General features: G+C 48.6%; 1 protein-coding gene across 4 annotated transcripts in view; it reads right to left on the bottom strand.

Moving 5' to 3' along the window:
* Positions 1-14,536, bottom strand: part of C18H16orf96 (chromosome 18 C16orf96 homolog) — a 44,740-nt gene that overhangs the window by 25,233 nt on the left and 4,971 nt on the right. For 3 of the 4 annotated variants that reach the window (XM_031658512.1, XM_021931715.2, XM_031658514.1), the window contains exons 2-4: positions 3,823-3,927; positions 307-387; positions 75-161 (exon numbers count right to left, since the gene is read on the bottom strand). In XM_031658512.1, coding sequence (XP_031514372.1) covers positions 75-161; positions 307-387; positions 3,823-3,927 — 273 coding nt within the window. Of the gene's footprint in view, positions 1-74; positions 162-306; positions 388-3,822; positions 3,928-13,121; positions 13,844-14,536 lie in introns of those variants that run through there. The other variant, XM_031658513.1, reaches the window with a different exon arrangement.

A 14,536-nucleotide genomic window follows, 5' to 3' on the forward strand; every position in this document is an offset into this window, starting at 1 on the left:
ATCCCCACCTCCCACTCTCAGCCGCCCGCCCGCTCCTCAGCTTCCTGCTAACCTCCCCTTCCTTTCTCACTCACCGAAGCGAACATGGCCTCATGGAGGCCACTCCAGAGCACCATGTCCTCGGTTTTGGGGATGGTTTGAAACTTATTCTGGAGAGAAGCCTGCAGGGTAGGGGTAGAAAATGAAGGGTGTGAGCCTGGAGGGGGCAGTGCCCCCCACACCTGCAAAGAAACCTTTCCAGGCTGCGTTCTCCTTCTTGACCCTCCCTACCCTCAGCACCCAGGACATGGGAGGAGTGGGCCTCACCACTTCCCGCTGCAGTGCGATCATCTTCCGGTTCTGTATTTTGAAGTCTTCAGCGAAGATATCCATTCTTTCTGGGTGTACCTGTCAAAGGAACTGAGTCTATGGACTGGGGGTCCAGGTTCTGTCCCACCCCTGCCTTTTCCCGCAGCTCTAGGTGACTAAGAGCTTGAGAAGGAAGAACAGGTTCCAAACCCAGTGCTTCCCAGGGAGTGGGAAAGGGCTTCATGGGCAAACAAGTTTGGGAAATGCTGGGCTTAAAAGCATGTCAGGCCAGGCACAGTGTCTCATGTCTGTAATCCCAGCACTTTGAGAGGTCAAGGTGGGTGGATTGGCCGGGCGCGGTGGTTCACGTCTGTAATCCCAGCACTTTGGGAGGCCGAGGCGGGCGGATCACAAGGTCAGGAGATCGAGACCACGGTGAAACCCCGTCTCTACTAAAAATACAAAAAATAGGCCGGGCGCGGTGGCTCAAGCCTGTAATCCCAGCACTTTGGGAGGCCGAGACGGGCGGATCACGAGGTCAGGAGATCGAGACCATCCTGGCTGACACGGTGAAACCCCGTCTCTACTAAAATACAAAAAAACTAGCCGGGCGAGGTGGCGGGCGCCTGTAGTCCCAGCTACTCGGGAGGCTGAGGCAGGAGAATGGCGGGAACCCGGGAGGCGGAGCTTGCAGTGAGCTGAGATCCGGCCACTGCACTCCAGCCTGGGGGACACAGCGGGACTCCGTCTCCAAAAAAAAAAAAAAAAAAAAAAGGGTGGGTGGATCACTTGAGGTCAGGAGTTCGAGAGCAGCCTGGCCAACATGGTGAAACACCGCCTCTAGGAAAAAGAGAAAAATTAGCTGGGCCTGATGGCATGAGCCTGTAATCCCAGCTATCGGGAGGCTGAGGCAGGAGAATCACTTGAACCCAGGAGGCAGAGGTTGCAGTGAGCTGAGATCGTGCCATTGCACTCCAGCCTGGGCAACAGAGTGAGACTTTATCTCATAAATAAATAAATAGCATTTCAACAGGTTTCTGTATTGCAGGACTTCCCAGAGTGTTGAATGAGCAAAAGCACATTAAGAATCTCCAAGAGGGCCAGGCACAGTGGCTCACGCCTGTAATTCCAGAACTTTGGTAGGCTGAGGGGGGGTGGATCACGAGTTCAGGAGTTCAAGACCAGCCAGACCAATGTGGTGAAGCCCCTGTCTCCACTACAAATACAAAAATTAGCCAGGCGTGGTGGCTCGCACCTGTAATCACAGCTGCTCAGGAGGCTGAGGCAGGAGAATCGCTTGAACCCGGGAGGCAGATGTTGCAGTGAGCTGAGATCATGCCACTGCACTCCAGCCTGGGTGACAGAACAAGACTCCATCTCATAAAAAAACAAAACAAAACAAAACAAAACAAAAAAACACCTCCAAGAGACAGGCCAATAAGGCATTGTTTTTCTTTTCTTTTCTTTTTTTTTTTTTGAGACAGAGTCTCGCTTTGTTGCCCAGGCTGGAGTGCAGTGGCGCGATCTCGGCTCACTGCAAGCTCCGCCTCCTGGGTTCATGCCATTCTCCTGCCTCAGCCTCCGAGTAGCTGGGACTACAGGCACGCACCACCATGCCTGGCTAATTTTTTGTATTTTTAGTAGAGATGGGGTTTCGCCGTGTTAGCCAGGATGGTCTCGATCTCCTGACCTTGTGATCCGCCCACCTCGGCCTCCCAAAATGCTGGGATTATAGGTGTGAGCCACCACGCCCGGCTCCCCCCACCCTTTTTTTTTTTTGAGACAGAGTCTTGCTCTGTCACCCAGGATGGAGTGCAGTGGCACAATCTTGGCTCACTACAATCTCCGCCTTCTGGGTTCAAGTGATTCTCATACCTCAGCCTCCCAAGTAGCTGGTGTTAAAGGTGCCCGCAACCATATCCAGCTAATTTTTGTATTTTTAGTTGAGACAGGGGTTTCACCATGTTGGCCAGGCTGGTCTCAAACTCCTGAACTCAGGTGATCCGCCTGCCTCGGCCTCCCAAAGTGCTGGGATGACAGGCGTGAGACACCAGGCCCGGCCGAGAAGGCACTGTTTTTCTAACAGCATTGTCTAAGGGGCCCTTTGGAGTAGCTCATGATGCAACTCTAGCGCTCTGTCTGCTTAGATGGGAGCCATCCAGCCCATGACTGAAGCTCCCACAGTTGCCACGATGAGCAAATACAGGCCCTGATCTGTGAAGCCGGGACAGTACAGAAAATTACACTATTTGGGGGAAGTTGTTAAACCTGGGGGTGTGGAGACCTGGCTTCCAACCCCAGCTGTGACTCATCAGTTGTGACAGGGACAGCTGCCTCATGGCTCAGGGACTTCCATGCATGGTAGGGTGTTAGAACATACTCGGCTGATGGTTTTTGGCTACAGAAGGAGCTTGTATGTATGCCTGCACTATTATGATTATTCCACTTTCCATGTGGACAGAGCTTTCCAGAAGGGGAAGAGGTTTTCTTTTTGCTAAGTTGCTGGAATATAAGTCTGGTGTTGCCAAGACTTGGGGAGCGCCTGCCTGAGAATGAAGCCAACTGGGAGGAAAGCTTCACTGAGAGATGTCAGTATTGCATGAGTACCTAGATCTGGCCGTCCCTGGACCTTTTAGTAAATGAGACAATAAATCCCTTATTTTGCCTAATCCAGGATGAACTTGACTTCTGTCACTTATAACTAACGTTTTAACACAGTGGGGTAGAAAGCATGGAGTGGTCAGCCGGGTGTGGTGGCTCACACCAGTAATCCCAGCACTTTGGGAGTCTGAGGTGGGTGGATCACGAGGTCAGAAGTTCGAGACCAGCCTGGCCAACATGGTGAACCCCTGTCTCTACTAAAAATACAAAAATTAGCCAGGTATGGTGGTGTGTGCCTGTAATCCCAGCTACTCGGGTAGAGGAGGCAGGAGAATCACTTGAACCCAGGAGGCGGAGGTTGCAGTGAGCCGAGATCACGCTATTGCACTCTAGCCTGGGCAACAGAGTGAGATTCCATCTTAAAAAAAAAAAAGAGCCGGGCGCGGTGGCTCAAGCCTGTAATCCCAGCACTTTGGGAGGCCGAGACGGGCGGATCACGAGGTCAGGAGATCGAGACCATCCTGGCTAACACGGTGAAACCCCGTCTCTACTAAAAAAATACAAAAAACTAGCTGGGCGAGGTGGCGGGCGCCTGTAGTCCCAGCTACTCGGGAGGCTGAGGCAGGAGAATGGCGGGAACCCGGGAGGCGGAGCTTGCAGTGAGCTGAGACCCGGCCACAGCACTCCAGCCTGGGTGACAGAGCGAGACTCCGTCTCAAAAAAAAAAAAAAAAAAAAAAAAAAAAGAAAGAAAAGAAAGCACGGAGGGGTCACAGAGAAGTCAGTGGCACTGGCCAACTGGAGGGGCCACGTGAGCACGCCCTCACAGTTGCACTGTTGGCCTAAGAGTAAGCTTCCTAGATTTTCCTCATTGCTCCAACCCCCAGAGGCCTGAGCGACGCAGCTGGCATGGAGGATGACGGGGAGGGCCTACCTTGTCAAGCATGTTCTTTAGCATGTCCACTTCCTTCCTAAGGGCTTTGATGGTGACCTGGAGTGCATGAAGATCAGTGAGCAAGTCCTGCAGGGTCTGCATTGACTACAAAAGAGGAGGAGAAAATGTGAAGCCGGGTATGGCTGGGGGAGAGGATAAGTGAAGTGCAGAAGCTTTCTGATGATAGCCGTTGTTCAAGAGGTCCTCCTGGCTCTCCCAAGCCTAGACTGGAATCTACAAGGGGGCCAGGAGATGCTACTAAAGTCAACAGTGCTCTGATCTCCAAGTGGCCTGGATGAGGAGGAGGCAACTCTGTATTTGAATATATCCAGTAACCAGGAGTTACTCATCATGAAGCATTTCACCCTTTATTGTATGATAGATGTCAGCCAGGGAGGAAGCACAGCCCATCGCCGGGCAGGAGCCACTGGAGGATCAGGAGCAGGAGAGACAGGGTTGCATTTGCTTTTTGTTCCTAAGATGGAGTCTCACCCTGTGGCCCAGGCTGGAGTGCAGTGGCACGATCCCAGCTCACTGCAACTTCCACCTCCTGGGCTCAAGTGATTCTCCTGCCTCAGCCTCTGAGTAGCTGGAACCACAGGTGTGCATCACCACGCCCAGCTAATTTTTTGTATTTTATTTTTTATTTTTTTGGTAGAGATGGGGTTTCATCATGTTGCTTAGGCTGGTCTCAAATTCCTGACCTCAGGTGATCCACCTGCGTCAGCCTCCCAAAGTGCTGGGATTACAGGTGTGAGCCACCGCATCTGGCCTGTACTTAACAATTTTAAAGGATCTCTCAGGCTCATGTGGAGCCTGGCTCTGGGAGGGCAAAAGGGGAAGCAGCCTGCCTGCAGAACTGATTGCTTGCTGTGGGGAGAAATCCTCACACATCTGGTATCAGAAGTCTGTTGCGAGCTGCGCACGGTGGCTCATGCCTATAATCCCAGCACTTTGGGAGACCGAGGAGGGCAGAACACAAGGCCAGTAGTTCAAGATCAGTCTGGCCAACGTGGTGAAACCCCATTTCTACTAAAAATACACAAAAACTTAGCAGGGCCTGGTGTTGCGTGCCTGTAATCCCAGCTACTCGGGAAGCTGGGGCAGGAGAATCACTTGAACCTGGGAGGCAGAGGCTGCAGTGAGCCGAGAACGCACCACTGCACTCCAGACTGGACAACAAAGTGAGTCTCTATCTCAAAAAAAAAAAAAAAAAAAAAAAAAAAGCATGTTGCGAGAGTAGTATGAAAGAAACTGAGTTTTTTTCCACTCAGAGTCAATGTATCTGGAAGATATAATAATTATAAACATACATGCACTTAACAACAGAGCCGTTTATAAAATACATGAAGGAAACACTGACAGAACTGAAAGTGTAACTGAAAAGCACGTTGGTTGCTCGCTGCATTGCAGGGTTCAGTTACCATGAGCAAGGTCTCGTACCAAAAATAAAGTGAATTTATTCTGAAGCTAGCTTGGGGAAGGGGCGCAAAGCGCCCTGGCTTTAAACATGCCGCTTCACTTCTGGAGCAAAATGTGGGCACTTTTAAGAGGTAGAGGATACAGCCAGCAAGGGTAGGGGTCTCCTTGTGAGCTTGATGTCTTATCTCCTGGGCAGCTGAGTTGGCACCTTCCTGGGAAGAAGTAAGTTGTAAAAGTGGCCAAGTGGGCGCGCTTTCAACATGCCCTCTTGGTGAGTGTGAGCTCCCAGGCAACCCCTGGAGGGTGAAAGTTCCCAGGTGAAAGTCCTATAAGGGCCATGCTTTGGTCTCTAAATCTGTCTCTTAACTCTCCAGGAGTTACATGAACTTGCCCTGTAGGGAGTGACTGGTGAAGGGGCGGGTCAAAGACTATTTTTGCTTTTTTTTTTTTTGAGACAGAGTCTCACTCTGTCACCCAGGCAACCTTCACCTCACAGGTTCAAGTGATTCTCCCACCTCAACCTCCCAAGTAGCTGGGACTACAGGGGCATGCCACCATGCCCCTCTAATGAGGTTTCACCATGTTGGCCAGGCTGATTTCAAACTCCTGACCTCAAGTGATCCGCCCACCTCGGTCTTCCAGAGTGCTGGGATTACAGGCATGAGCCAACTCACCAGGCCTCTCTTTGCATTTCTAAAGGGCTAAGTAGGAGGTGGGGAGCAGTGGGGAAGGAGAAAGGAAGAGAAAATAATTTTAAAAATAAACTCTCTTAGAAAAATGGGGGTACTCAGTTACAAAAGGAGAAATAGTTAATTCACAAGAATAGCTCAAGACTTCAATATCCTATTTTCAATAATGAATAGAATAACTAAGACAAGGTCCAGCACGCTGACCCACGCCTGTAATCCCAGCACTTTGGGAGGCTGAGGCCAGTGAATCTCAAGGTCAGGAGTTTGAGACCAGCCTGGCCAACATGGTGAAACCCCGTCTCTACCAAAAATATAAAAATTAGTCAGGTGTGGTGGTGTTGGCTTGTAATCCCAGCTACTTGGGAGGCAAGAGGTAGGAGGATCACTTGAATCCAGGAGGCAGAGGTTGCAGCAAGCCAAGATCATGCCGCTGCTCTCCAGCCTATGTGACAGAATAAGACCCCATCTCAAAAAAACAAAACCCAAGATAAAAAGAACAGTATCCTGGGTGCAGCAGCTCACACCTCTAATCCCAGCACTTTGGGACGCTGAGGCAGGTGGATCACTTGAGCCCAGGAGTTTGAAACCAGCCTGGGGAACATAGTGGTCTCCCATCTCTACAAAAAATACCAACATTAGACAGGCATGGTGGCACGTGCCTATAGTCCCAGGTCCTTGGGAGGATGAGATGGGAGGATCACCCTAGCCCAGGAGGTTGAGGCTGAAGTAAGCTGTGATTGCACTACTGCCCTCCAGCTTGGGTGACAGAGTGAGACCCTGTCACACACACACACAAAAAGTAAAAGTAAAAAAGAACAGCAAGAGGCTGGGTTCAAGGCCGGGCGCGGTGGCTCAAGCCTGTAATCCCAGCACTTTGGGAGGCCGAGACGGGCGGATCACGAGGTCAGGAGATCGAGACCATCCTGGCTAACACGGTGAAACCTCGTCTCTACTAAAAATACAAAAAAAACTAGCCGGGCGAGGTGACGGGCGCCTGTAGTCCCAGCTACTCGGGAGGCTGAGGCAGGAGAATGGCGGGAACCCGGGAGGCGGAGCTTGCAGTGAACTGAGATCCGGCCACTGCACTCCAGCCTGGGTGACAGAGCCAGACTCCGTCTCAAAAAAAAAAAAAAAAAAAAAAAGAGGCTGGGTTCAGTGGCTCACACCTGTAATCTCAGCACTTTGGGAGGCTACGGTGGAAGAATGGCTTGAGCCCAGGGGTTCCAGACCAGCCTGGGCAACAAAGGGAGACCCTGTCACTATAAAATAAAAAAAATTAACAAAACAAAAGGCCAGCAAGAGAAGAGAAGATTTGAACAATGCTATAAACCAACTAGATGTAACAGATATTGACAGAATACCCCACTCAACAATGGTAGAATACATATTATTCTCAAGCGCACATAGAACACTCTCCAGGGTAGACCATATGGTAAGGCCATAAAACAAGCCTTAACAAATTTCAAAAGGACTGAAAGTATGCAAAATACATACACTGACCACAATGGAATTAAATTAGAAAGCAACAGAAGAGGCCAGGTATGGTGGCTCATGCCTGTAATCCCAGCACTTTGAGAGCTTGAGGCAGGCATATCATCTGAGCTCAGGAGTTCCAGATCAGCCTGGGCAACAGAGTGAGATCTCTATAATTCAAAAATAAAATAAAACACTTCTTGGATTGCCAATGGCTCCCATAGATATGGCTTAAAACAAACAAACAAGGCCGGGCGCGGTGGCTCAAGCCTGTAATCCCAGCACTTTGGGAGGCCGAGACGGGCGGATCACGAGGTCAGGAGATCGAGACCATCCTGGCTAACACGGGAAACCCTACTAAAAATACAAAAAACTAGCCGTGGGCTTTGGTTCATGTGGGTGCCTGTATCCCAGCTACTCGGGAGGCTGAGGCAGGAGGAAATGGCTGGAACCCGGGAGGCGAGCCACAGGAGCTTGAGATCCCGGGCCACCGACTCCAGCCTGGGCTTGGCTAGAGCCACCTGGGGTCCCAAAAAAAAAAAAAAAAAAAAAAAAAACAAACAAACAAAAAACAAAAACGGGCTGGGCGCGGTGGCTCACACCTGTAATCCCAGCACTTTGGGAGGCTTACAGCCGCAGTGGATCACAGGGGTCAGGAGATCGAGACCATCCTGGCCAACATGGTAAAACCCCATCTCTACTAAAAATACAAAAATTAGCTGGGCCTGGTGGTGCGCGCTTGTAGTCCCAGCTACTCGGGAGGCTGAGGCAGGAGAATTGCTTGAACCCAGGAGCAGAGGTTGTAGTAAGTCAAGGTCATGCCATTGCATTCCATCCTGGTGACAGAGGAAGACTTCGTCTCAAAAAAAAAAAAAAAAAAGCAACAGAAGAAACTACTGAAAATTCACAAATATATTAAAATTTAAAAAACATTCTACTGGCCGGGCGCGGTGGCTCAAGCCTGTAATCCCAGCACTTTGGGAGGCCGAGACGGGCGGATCATGAGGTCAGGAGATCGAGACCATCTTGGCTAACACAGTGAAACCCCGTCTCTACTAAAAAATACAAAAAACTAGCCGGGCGAGGTGGCGGGCGCCTGTAGTCCCAGCTACTCGGGAGGCTGAGGCAGGAGAATGGCACAAACCCGGGAGGCGGAGCTTGCAGTGAGCTGAGATCCGGCCACTGCACTCCAGCCCGGGCGACAGCGCGAGACTCCGTCTCAAAAAAAAAAAAAAAAAAAAAAACAACAACATTCTACTAAATAACAAATATGTCAAAGAAGAAATCACAATAGAAATATGTCAAAGAAGAAATCACAATAGAAATTAGAAACTAGTTTGAAATGAGTTAAAATGAAAGCACAACACACCAGAACTTATGGGATGCAGCTAAAGTGGTGATTAGAGAGAAATTCATCACTGTGAGTGAGTATATTAACAAAGAAAGATCTTGAATCAATAACTTAACCTTCCACCTTAAGACACTGCAACAAAGAAAAGCAAACTGAACCTAAAACAAATAGACATAAGAAAATAATAAAGAGTATGGTGAAATTAATGAAATAGAGGATGAAAAAAATAGTGGAGAAAAATCAATGAAACTAAACACTGGTTAATTGAAAAGGTCAACAAAATTGACATACTTTTAGCTAGATTGGCCAAGAATCAGACTCAAATTATTAGAATCAAATGAAAGAGGGGACATTCTATTGACTCTACAGAAATAAAAAGGATTATAAAGAAATACTAATAAACAATTGCATGCGGACAAATTAGATAATTTAGGTGAAATGGACAAATTCCTAGAAAGGCACAGACTATTAAAACTGACTCAAGAAGAAATAGACAATCTGAATAAACCTATAACAAGTGAAGAGATTCAAGTCATAATAAAAAGTACCTTTTGTGCTTCAAAAGACACCAGCAAGAAAATGAAAATAAAACCCACAAAATGGGAGAAAACCTCATTTTGCAAATCATATATCTGACCCAATATATCCAGAATATATAAAGAACTCTTACAACTGGATGATACAAATAACCCACTTAAAAACGGACAAAGATCTGAATAGACATTTCTCCAAAGACGATGTGCAAATGGCCAATAAGCACATAAAAAGAAAAGATGCTCAACGTCCATTGTCATCAGGGAAATGAAAATCAGAACTACAATGGGATACCACTTCAAACTCTGTAGGATGGTCAGAATCTAAAGTCAGATAATAAGTGCTGTTAACCACAAGGAGAAACTGTAATTCTCATACACCGCTGGTGGGAATGTAAATTGTGCAGCCATTTTAGAAGTCAGTGTGGCAGTTCCTCACAAGATTATATAGATACCAGATGATCACCGATTCTAATCCTAGGTATATTCCCAAAAGAAATGGAAACAGAGGTCCATACAAAAACTTGCACACATGGGCCAGGCGTGGTAGCTCATGTCTGTAATCCTACTGCTTTTGGAGGCCAAGGTGGAAGACTGCTTGAGGCCAGGAGTTCAAGACCAGTGTGGGCAACACAGCAAGACCACATCTCTACATAAAACGTAAAAATTAGCCAGGCATGGTGGCAAGGGCCTGTATTCCCAGAAACTTGGGAGGCAGAGGTGGGAGGATCGCTTGAGATCAGGAGTTTGAGGCTGCAGTGAGCTATGATGGCACCACTGAACTCCAGCCAGGGCAACAGAGCAAGACCTTGTCCTTAAAAACAAAAGTTTGTACATGAATGCTTATAGCAGCATATTCATAACAGTCAAAAGATGGAAACAAGGCCGGGTGTAGTGGCTCATGCCTATAATCCCAGCACCTCGGGAGGCCAAAGTGGGTGGATCACCTGAGGTCAGGAGTTCGAGACCAGCCTGGCCAACATGATGAAACCCCGTCTCTACCAAAAATACAAAAATTAGCTGGGCGTGGTGGTAGGCACCTGTAATCTCAGCTACTCGGGAGGCTGGGGCACAAGAATCGCTTAAACCCAGGAGGTGGAGGTTGCAGTGAGCCAAGACTGTGCCACCGTACTCCAGCCTGGCGACAGAGTGGGATTCCATGCATCTCGCATGGAGATCGCAGTGGTGCCATCTCAGCTTACTACAACCTCCGCCTCTGTGTGATATGCAGTAAGAGGTTTCTCACCCAAGACCTACCTGCTGCCTCACATGTGGGGGACATGCTCTGGACTCCTGTCCTGGGGCAGAAGGGACAGGAGAGAGAGCTGTGGGGAAAGTGGCTGAGCTCTTGTTTCTGCCCAGGGTGACTGGGCCACATTCAGAGCTTAGATGGTGCTGAATTCAACGGAAAGTGAGTTCCCGACACCTGCCCTTCCAGAAGCTGACCCCTGCCATAGTCCTCGAAGCAGGGCTTGTCCAAACCTGCTCGCTCTCTCTCTCACGAGGGCTTCAAGGATGCTGGGGTTGAGCTAGGGCCCAAAGGCCTTAAGAGGCCTGAAAAAGGGGCTAAAGCAAACACCACCTCAGACAAGCAGCTAGACTTGTCTACACGGTCACATCCAGGACTTTGGAAAATAGGAATGCTAGTGTTTCCCTCCATGGAAGCGAGGAATGCGACAGCACTTCACGACACTCTGTGAAGGTGACACCAACCTCATCTGAGTGTTCGTTACCATTACTGCAATTATAGCAACCTTGGTACTCTAACACCCCAAAGTGTCTTCCACACCTTTAAGCAATGTTACGAAATAGTGAAAATCCAATTTTTATTTGTATTTTATTTATTTACTTATTTATTTATTTTGAGATGGAGTTTTGCTCTGTTGCTCAGGCTGGAGTGCAGTGGCACGATCTCGGTTCACTGAAATCTCTACCTCTCGGGTTCAAGCAACTCTCCTGCCTCAGCCTCCCGAGTGGCTGGGACTACAGGCACGCGCCACCATGCCCAGCTAATTTTTGTATTTTTAGTAAAGACAAGGTTTCACCATGTTGGCCAGGCTGGTCTGGAACTTCTGAGCTCAGGTGATCCTCCTGCCTCAGCCTCCCAAAGTGCTGGGATTATAGGCGTGAACCACCACTCCCAGCCTTAAAATCCAATTTAAATGTGAAATCATTTTAACCTGAGCAATATACAGCAGGTGCTTTGTAGTTCCTGGGGGAGTAAAATGGGGAGGGAGTTTAGAAATAAAGAAAGCAACAACAGGTTGTTAGCATCCCCCTTAGACCGGATCCCCCTCCCAGGGACTTCCTGGACACTGTGCATGCAGATGGCATCACCTGAGCTGCAGACGCTATATGCACGTATCCAACCAAGTCTGACAATGGCCAAGAACAAATTAGAAGGGCAGAAGTCCAGGAACAGACTTCATAAAGCCAGCCAAAAACACTTTAAGGCTAAAAACAAAGCAAAACCAGTTACCGCTAATCTTTTTTTCTTCTTTTTTTTTTAAGATGGAGTTTCATTTTGTCTCCCAGGCCGGAGTGCAGTGGTGCAATCTCGGCTCACTGCAACCTCTGCCTCCCAGGTTCAAGCAATTCTCATGTCTCAGCCTCCCGACTGGTGGCTAATTTTTGTATTTTTAGTAGAGACAGGGTTTCACCATGTTGGCCAGGCTGGTCTTGAACTCCTGAGCTCAGGTGATCCGCCCGCCTCGGCCTCTAAAAGTGCTGGGATTACAGGTGTGAGCCACCACATCTGGCAGTTACCACTAGTCTTAAGACAAATGTTATGATTTAAAAGTCAACAGAGGCCAGGCACGCTTGTAATCCCAGTAACTCAGGAAGCTGAAGCAGGAGAATCGCTTGAACCTGGGAGGCAGAGGCTGCAGTAAGCCAAGATCATGCCGCTGCCCTCCAGCCTGGGCAACAGAGTGAGACTCCATCTCAAAAAAAAAAAAAAAAAAAAAAAAGGTTAACAGAGGGTGGGCGCAGTGGCTCAAACCTATAATTCCAGCACTTTGGGTCGAAGTGGGAGGATTACTTGAGCCCAAGAGTTCGAGACCAGCCTGGGGAACATGGCCATACCCTGTCTCTACAAAAAATACAAAGATTAGTTAGTGTGGTGGCACAGGCCTGTAGTCCTACCTACTCAGGAGGTTGAGGTGGTAGGATTGCCTCAAGGGTTGAGCCCGGGAGGTTGAGGCTGCAGTGAGCTGAGATCGTGCCACTGCACCCCAGCCAGGGCAAAAGAGTGAGACCCTGCCTTAAAAATAAAAACAAAAAAAATTAACAGAGTGAATAAAGGTTTTGTAAATACATAAAAGAACTTGCACACTTCTCAAAAGACTTTTCTCTTTTTTTTTTTGTTTGAGACAGTCTTGTTCCATTGTCCAGGCTGTAATATTAACAATAGCTCACTGCAGCCTCGACCTCCCAGGCTCAAGCAATCCTGCCTCAGCCTCCTGAGTACCTGGGACTACAGGCACACCACCATGCCCAGCCCATTTTGAAATTTTTTGGTACAAAGGGAGTCTTGCCATGTTGCTCAGGCTGGTCTTAACTCTAGGGCTCAAGCGATCCTCCCACCTCAGCCTCTCAAAGTGCTGGGATTACAGGCATGAGCCACCGCACCCGGCAATCCTTTCTCTTGAACATCTGTAGAAAGAACTGATTCCCCATTGGCATCATGAAAGTGAACCAGTTAATGTTGACAAAGCTGCAGGATTAATGGCTTAGTTGTAATGCAGTGGTGATGCATCTAATTCCCTCAAAAACACCAATAAATTAAAGGTTTTCTATAATTTTAAAAAATCCCCTAAGCCTTGGACCCACAATGTTATGGAAACAGGGTTAGATGAAACAGTTTCAACAACAAGCAGCTGACATCATCCCTCGTATTCTCCTGTGAGGCCAGCTGCAAGCGGTTATCATCACAGGGGAGAAAAACCGAGGCCTGAAGGAGGCAGACGAGGACCTGCGAAAGGAACATTGTAAAACACGTTTGCCAGGCGACCCCCGGGCAGCCTCACTAGTCGGTGGGTGCAGACAGTTACCTATGCAGTTTGCACCATTCTAGAACCAGCTGCCATGGCAACCCCCTTCAATGGGTCATTGTGGGAACCTTGGGCAACTTCAGTCAGGCTGGGACAAGGCAAGATTCTCTAATGACAGGGACATTCCTCAGCGGCGCACAGTCCTGAAGGCTGTACAGCTAGGTCTGAACCTGTCCACGAGTGCCTTTTGTGAGCTAGGTGGGTTGCCCTGTTGAGCTGCTTTTTAGAAGCCTTCATCCATCAAGGCAGGCCAGGGGGCAAGCTGCCTCTGGGGTGTCGCCACCTTGGATCCTGGTATCCACCCATCCTGCCTGCAAGGCCCTCATAACTTGCCCTCGGCCACCCCCGGCAGCCCTGCCTCTAGTAACAATTTTTGTCTTAAAGTCTGTCTTGTCTGAGAAGATCCCACTCTTCTCTGGTCACTGCTTGCAAGGAATATCTTTTTTTATTTTTTTGAGATGGAGTTTTGCTCTTGTTGCCCAGGCTGGAGTGTGGTGGCGCGATCTCAGCTCACTGCAAATTCCGCCTCCCGGGTTCAAGCGATTTTCCTGCCTCAGCCTCCCGAGTAGCTGGGACTACAGGCATGCGCCACCACACTCGGCCAATTTTGTATTTTTAGTAGAGACGGGTTTCTCCGTGTTGGTCAGGCTGGTCTTGAATTCCTGACCTCAGGTGATCCTCCCACCTCAGCCTCCCAAAGTGTTGGGATTATAGGGGTGAGCCACTGTGCCCCGCTGGAATATCTTTTTATATCATTTTACTTTTAAACTATTTGTGTCTTGTCTTTTTTTCGCAGAGACAGGATCTCACTCTGTCACCCAGGCTGGAGTGCAGTGGAGTGATCAGAGCTTACTGCAATCACCAACTCCTGGGCTCAAGTGATCCTCTTGCCTCAGCCTCCCAAAGAGCTGAGATTACAGGTGCATGCCACCGTGCCTGGCCCTATTTGTGTCTTTGAATCTTAAGTGTGTCTCTTGCAAGCAGCATATAGTAGTTGGGTCATGTTTTTTTGTTTGTTTTTTATCTATTCTGCCAATCTCTGCTTTTTTTGTGTGATAAAATACACATAATATTAAAGTATAAAAATATAAAAATATTTTAGTATTGGCCAGGTGCAGTGGCTCATGCCTGTAATCTCAGCACTTTGGGAAGCCAAGGCGGGTGGATCACAAGGTCAGGAGATCAAGACCATCC

Source organism: Papio anubis, chromosome 18, assembly GCF_008728515.1.
Source record: "Papio anubis isolate 15944 chromosome 18, Panubis1.0, whole genome shotgun sequence".
In the NCBI taxonomy this organism is placed as follows: domain Eukaryota; kingdom Metazoa; phylum Chordata; class Mammalia; order Primates; family Cercopithecidae; genus Papio; species Papio anubis.